Source organism: Amphiura filiformis, chromosome 19 (genome assembly GCF_039555335.1).
Source record: "Amphiura filiformis chromosome 19, Afil_fr2py, whole genome shotgun sequence".
Lineage (NCBI taxonomy): Eukaryota > Metazoa > Echinodermata > Ophiuroidea > Amphilepidida > Amphiuridae > Amphiura > Amphiura filiformis.
This window is the reverse complement of record NC_092646.1, coordinates 54,948,461-54,955,364: the sequence shown is the minus strand read 5'-3', so window position 1 is coordinate 54,955,364 and position 6,904 is coordinate 54,948,461. Positions and strand designations below refer to the sequence as shown.

The 6,904-nt window shown below is 39.9% G+C and overlaps 1 protein-coding gene across 1 annotated transcript in view; it reads left to right on the top strand.

The window, feature by feature from the left end:
• The first annotated feature begins 501 nt into the window (after nt 1-501).
• Nucleotides 502-6,904, top strand: part of LOC140140657 (organic cation transporter protein-like) — a 10,886-nt gene continuing 4,483 nt past the window's right edge. Inside the window, exons 1-8 of the mRNA XM_072162413.1 lie at nt 502-718; nt 1,795-2,006; nt 3,120-3,223; nt 3,650-3,804; nt 4,179-4,347; nt 5,173-5,311; nt 6,133-6,224; nt 6,440-6,648. Of these exons, the coding sequence (XP_072018514.1) occupies nt 502-718; nt 1,795-2,006; nt 3,120-3,223; nt 3,650-3,804; nt 4,179-4,347; nt 5,173-5,311; nt 6,133-6,224; nt 6,440-6,648 (1,297 nt within the window). The remainder of the gene's footprint in view (nt 719-1,794; nt 2,007-3,119; nt 3,224-3,649; nt 3,805-4,178; nt 4,348-5,172; nt 5,312-6,132; nt 6,225-6,439; nt 6,649-6,904) is intronic.

Below are 6,904 nucleotides of genomic sequence, written 5' to 3'. Positions count from 1 at the left end.
ACATCACAGGCAGATTATTGGCATATAGGAAAGGGCAATTGGAAGGCAACACCCAGAAGGAAAAAGTTACTAACTGGTACAGTCATTTCAAGAACCTACTAGGAATTCCCCCGGTTATTGATGATGAAGATGAAGATATTCCAGCAGTCTTAGAAGAACTCGGCATCAAAATGGGGTCATTCGAACAAGGGGAATATGAAAAGGCAAAAATTGCATTGGTGGGAGGTAAAAGCTGTGGCGAAGATGGTATACCACCCGAAGTTCTCAAGAGATACGACCTAGATGATATCATTCTAGAATTCTGTAACCGTGCATTGAGCGAGAAATGCCAGAACAGTGGTCTATCCTAAACATAGCACTTATAAGTCTGGAGATCTCAGCCAAGCTGGACACTACAGGGGGATATGGCCAGCTAAAGTTCGATAGTGGCAAAGACCTTCAATAGGATGATCCTCAATAGGATCAGACCAGAGCTCGATGAACACCTGAGAAACAATCAAAATGGATTCCGAGTTGGAAGGACCACAGTCGGTCATATTCTTGCCCTACGGCGGACGGAGGCTCATCGTAGAGATCAAAGCTAACAACCTTCCAACAATAATTACCTTTATTGACTTTCGAAAGGCTTTTGATACCATCCACAGGGGCAAAATGCTGACAATCCTGAAAGCTTATGGGGTTCCTGAGCAGCTTGTTAAAGCCATTGGCAAAGACAAAAGTAAAAATGATTTCACCTGATGGAGAAACAGACCTCTTCGAAAATCGCAATACTAGCCGGTGTACTACAGGGCGACACTCTTGCTCCATATTTATTTGTAGTGGTACTGGATTATGCCCTGAGAACAGCAATAGAGGGAAGGAAGAGGAACTTGGATTCCACTGGAAAAAAGAAAAGGTAGGCGCGTTGGTCTAGAGGTTGTCACTGACTTTGATTTTGCCGATGACATAGCATTACTGTCAGAGGAAATAGATCAAGCTAACAAGCTGCTCAGCCAAGTGGAAACATCAGTAGGAAAAGTCGGACTGAGAATGAATGTTGGCAAAACCAAGTTCATGGCATTTAACCATAACACAGGTATCACAATATTAAGACAACAGTGGGACACAGATTGAGGAGGTCCCATATTTCAAGTACCTAGGAGCGTGGATGTAGAGCTCAGAAAAGGATGTAAAAATACGAAAAGCAGCAGCCTGGGGAGCCAAGTTCAAGTTGTAATGTGATGGCCAAGATCTGGAAGTCGTCGCTCTCAGCAAGATTCAAACAGCGCCTATTTACAGCAACAGTGGAATCGGTACTGCTCTATGGGTGCGAGGCATAGACAGTCACTTCCAAACTGGCAAAGGAGCTGGATGGCTGCTCTACCAGACTGTTGAGGGCAATGCGTAATGTCCATTGGAAATAACATAATCATGACAAACAAAGAGCTGTATGGTGACCTTCCAAAGTTATCGGACAAGATCAGAGAGAGAAGGACTCGGTTTGCTGGTCACTGCTATAGAAGCAAGACAGAACCTGTATCTCAACTAGCTCTCAACTGGTGCACTGGATTCCGAAGCATGGGAAAAGGAAACAAGGAAGGCCTGCCCTAACATAATGTCGGCAATCTGAAACAAGACACCGGACTTGAAACAACTGACATGGCAACAGCAATGCAAGACAGGAAGATATGGAGGGCCATCACAGTTCGAGGACACCACTCGACATAAGCAAGTAAGCAAGTAGAAACCAATCCTCGATCTTGTACATTTGTATGTAATTAGTTTGTCTCATTTTTTGAATGCAAACACCGCTAGGTCATCGCCCCCCCCCCTCTCCGACCTGCTTTAAGGGTTTCATAAATAACAACCGTGTAACTGTAATTGTCATTATTATTTGTTACAGATATAACCTGACAGGGATAGCATTCTATCCGGGTGTCAACGTGTCTGACAACACACAGACATTACAATGTGAGGAAGGATGGGTGTATGACGACTCTCAGTATAAATCGTCTATTGTCTCTGACGTAAGTTCATTATCTGTTCAACATTTGGTGTCCACAAGGAATCATTCTCCGATTTTGATAAATCGTCTCAAATTGTTTTGTTATAACAATACAATTGTAGTCATGGTAGTATTAAGGACCTACGTAACACAGCGAAATGACTTGATATACTAATACTATTGAAAAAAAAACCGGTTCTAGCACAGATTATCATAGAAGGATAACATGACTGTGGTTCTAGGAGCCATATTGTAACATTTCCAAAAAAGATAGATTAGTCCCGGAGATTAGTCTTTCTTTTCCATAAAATGTTAGCTTTTACTGTCAGATATGTCTCCTTTCAATTAATTTTGAGCCAAACAACTGCAGATAAAACAAAGAAAATTGGAATTTACTACCAGCACCGCACACCGACATCGCCTGGCTAGTAATTACTTGGTACACCAGAGATACTAATACCCGGGATCGATACACGTGAATTTGCTATGCACGATTTTGATATTCAGACGAAAATCTTTGGATACCGGGTTAGAAAATGATGAATATCTCCCGTAAATGAGTTCGTCAGATGTGGTTCCTTGCACTTGAATATATGTGTTGAACAGATATGATAGCCGTTAGCTTGCGTCTTGTGAAAGAAGCTTGCGTCTTGAACTCAAAAACTGACAATAATTCTGATTTGCAGAATTATATAGCGCAGTGTATAGGCCAATCGTGGGTAGTCTAAAAGCATATGACCTATGGCGTACCATGCTCGACTCACACACAGCGAGGTCAGTCACCGGGCAATTGTCAGTAGCCTTATTCAGATGTCCTTCGGCCCATTATGCGTCTCAAAACTATTAAACAGGTCGGAACAAAATGGTCATGCGTGGCGGTGGATTCAACCTACCATGGCGATTTCTGCCATGAAGATATCGAGGCGATGTGTGCGCCGATGTCGTCAAAATGAACATCACTTGATTTAAATAAATTTTTAATAGGAAAAGAAATATTGATGATTATTGCTATAAAATACAACTGCTGTAATATAAAATGCGATATTGTGTATGTCGGTTACGTCATTTTTTGCTTACTCTTTCTCCGTTTTGTTTCTTGATGTGTTCTGCTGTTTTGTATGCCATTTTTATTTAGTTTGATTTGGTATGTGAAAAGAGGAGCCTTCCTGATTTAGCTCAGTCTGTATTCTTTGGAGGACTCTTGGTTGGTTCAGTATTATGGGGAGCTCTTGCTGATACGTGAGTAGTGTTTATGTATCACCTTCCATTGGATCCACGCTACCGGGATGATTCCACCCTCCTGTTATTACATAAACACACTGGCCAAATGTATTGCAACATTGCTGAAAACGTTGAACATTCATCTAATTATCCTGTCGATTTCACATTACGATTATGTTCTATGAAATAAGTAAGATTAGTAATAAATCGGATGGAAGGAAGGTGTCACTGTGGTGACACACACGCGTATTCCAGTGCTCAGGCTTGCAATGACAGAAAGACGTAATTCCATTGAATGCAGAAACGAAGAAATGTGTATGATTCATGGATGGCAGAAATTGAGCTTTAGAAGACAAAGGTCCTTCTCGGCTACTATAGAAGGACGAAAGGTCTGGTCACGTATTTTAAAGCAGCTACCATTAAGTAGTTTTTATTTCCAAACAGGATCGGTAGATTCCCGTCGTTTTTCATCTGCATCTCTATACAAGTCATCACCGGTGTCTCCGTTGTTTTCTCACCAAACTTCATCACATACACCGTATTGAGATTTCTGCTTGCTATAACTAATATAGGGCTGTTTCTTCTGGCGTTTGTTATTGGTAAGCATTGTTCTCCTACAATAGTGTTTATTAGAGTCAGATAAAACAAAACAAACAAACAAACGAATCCAACAACGAAATTCAAAGAACACGCATAAGTCATTTACATACCAAAACTCGTCTAAAATTGTCTAAAATTGAAAAATTTTTGGCGCGCTTCGTGCGCAAACGTCCAAGCAGAATCGGCAGAAAATATGCTTGTCTATCTCTAAATTGCAATGCTTCTGCCGCCACAGTCCATCTAAGGTAAACCAAAACTTTGAGTGTATATACATGCCTTCTTCATGGTGAGTTGGGGGGGGCTCTAAATTTTGGCCAGACTATACGTGACATGTTTTTCTCCTTTATAATTAACACTTATTCCATTCCTACAGGTACTGAGCTGGTAGGTCCATCTAAGCGAGTAATAGCGGGTATTGCCATAGAGTTTTTCTTCGCCGGTGGGTACATGTTACTTGCATTATTAGCCTTCTTCATCAGGGATTGGAGAATGCTACAGTTGGTGATTTCGGTACCAGTTTGTCTTTGTCTGTTACTTGCATTGTAAGTAAACACGTAAATCATAGGTGGTGCTCTTCAAAAAGATCCTGCAAATGCCAAAAACAAAAATGTTTCGCTAGAGTTAAGTATTTGGAAAGGAAAGTTATATGAACAAAAGTTAGACGATAGGTTCACCATTATCCTCCACAACTTCAAATATCTTTACGGGTAGACAATTTTGAGACACAGACCACCAGAAATCTGGTTTAGGTATGTGGATAACACCTTTATCGGACATGGTAAACAAAAGTTGGACAATTTTATAGCTTCCTGAATGGTCAACATTATAGCAATATTTAGTTCACAAAATGGAAGAAAATGGTTACATTCCCTTTTGAGATTTCATTGCACTGAGGTCGGCAACCAAACTGAGTGTCTCCATTGGGAAATTCCAGTTGAAATCCATACACCCCCTATGAAATACATGACCTTAATCTATCTTACACCCAGGGAGTGTGAATTTTAAATGAGTCACCCATTCCAGTAACAAAATTCAAAATTCACACTAAGGTCATGTCTTCCATAGGGGTGTATGGATTTCAACTGCGATAGCCCATTTACAAAACACCCTCTCACACCAATCAGTCCCTGCATCTTTCATCCAGCCATGACTGCAGTCACCATACCATATGTCGGTCAAGAACATCATTATTTCATAGTCAACACACTAGCTCACAGAGCCCCGACTCTGTGTGATGATGACTTACCGTCCAGACATTTGAAGATCTGGGGACACTTAACTCACATAATTATTTTGTTCAAAATGTATTGTACTGCATTACTAAAAGACGAACGTATCAGTGTTTTAATACATTAAGTTTATTTTAGTGTAGTTACCGAATCACCAAGATGGCTGCTTACTCGAGGTGAATACGCTAAAGCGGAGAAAATCATCAGAAAAGCCGCTGCTGTTAACGGCAAGGAGCTTCCTGTACGTCTATTTGATGAAGATGAAATGCGAAAACAAGTTGTAAGTCGGACAATAACATTTATTTAACAAGAAATCTTTATTTTTCTTTATTCCTATATTCACAATCACGACAATTGCCCCAACTGATTTGTAAGTCAACTGGCGGATGTCGGTAATTAATAGCACATATTACGTTATAGACCCAAACGTTTTAACCAAATCCTCTCAACAGTTGTTAGTGCCAAAGGAATTCTTCATTTGATGACCAGGTTTATCAGTTTTTCATGGAGCTATAACCCTAATGAAGCAGTTACATCAGATGATCTTTGTTCAGTCCAGCTTTCCAGAAAGTGACCTTTGCCTCCGACAATGAGATGCTGGTAACAGGTGTTTTCCCCTCGCTGGTAAATATGACACATTGTTTAAGGGAGGTGTAACGTGAATTATCCCTTACGATGAGCTTTATACATATCTATTAGCCTGAGTCGCTCTGCCATGCGCAGTATTCGAGACTGGAGGATTCAGTAACTGTTTATTCTATATATCAGAGCGAAAAATTAGTGAAGATGTTTTTTGGATATGGAAATTATTTTGTTTAATATTGACTTCTTAATAACAACAAAAATATCCCGTTCGTTACTTCGATGATACACTACTACCAGATTCCCATTGCTGCCAACCCCAGAAGTATACTGCTGCCCAGCTACTTTGTGAGTACCAGTGCATAGTACTGTACATGTGATTCCGATGTATGTACTCTAGAGTACACACATAGGTACCCTAGAGTATCAATAAAGTAGCTGGGCAGCATTGCACCTCTGGGGTAGCAGCAATAGGAATTTTGTAGCGTACTTCTAATAATTTTTTTTAACTTTCAGGAAAAGGTTAAATCAGAACGCAGGCCTACTGTCATTGATTTATTCAGAACACCGAACTTGCGGAAAAATACACTCAATTTGTTATGGAGTTGGTAAATATTATAAAATTAATAACCTCATATTTAATAATCAATAATTACTTAGGCCTATACAATTATTAGGCCAATGGATTGGGATTCATACAGTAGTATTGGAGATTTCAAAAATGTGATGATATCCAATGTCATTTTTCATTATTTAGCATCATTTCATCATTTTATTTAACAATTAGCGAATAAAATCTTACCAAAAACCTTTCACATGACAGGTGCGTAATCAGCTTAGTCTACTATGGACTCTCACTCAGTACATCAGACCTCGGAGGTAACGATTATGTATCATTCTTTATATCTGGTGCAGTAGAGGTTCCAGCTTATATCTACTCTATCATTGCAATAGAAAGATTCGGTAGACGGTGGAATCTAGCTGGAACTATGGTGCTTGGAGGGATAGCGTGTCTTGCAACTATTGTGACTCGTAAGTACAACGTCTCTTTTGATAAAGGGGGCTGAAACCGGTTCATTACTTACAATAACAACTAGAAACAATGAGTCACTTAGCTGGCTGACAGTATTATAAGAGGGCGCACCACCAAATCACTCCACGATTTATGTACCAGTGAAATTCGGTTAAAATAGTCCACCGCTTATTTGAGCTTGTTGCGGCTTTATTTTCAAAACGTATAGTCAAAATTTGCCAATTTTCAGCTCATTTGCTTCCGACAAGTGTCTAC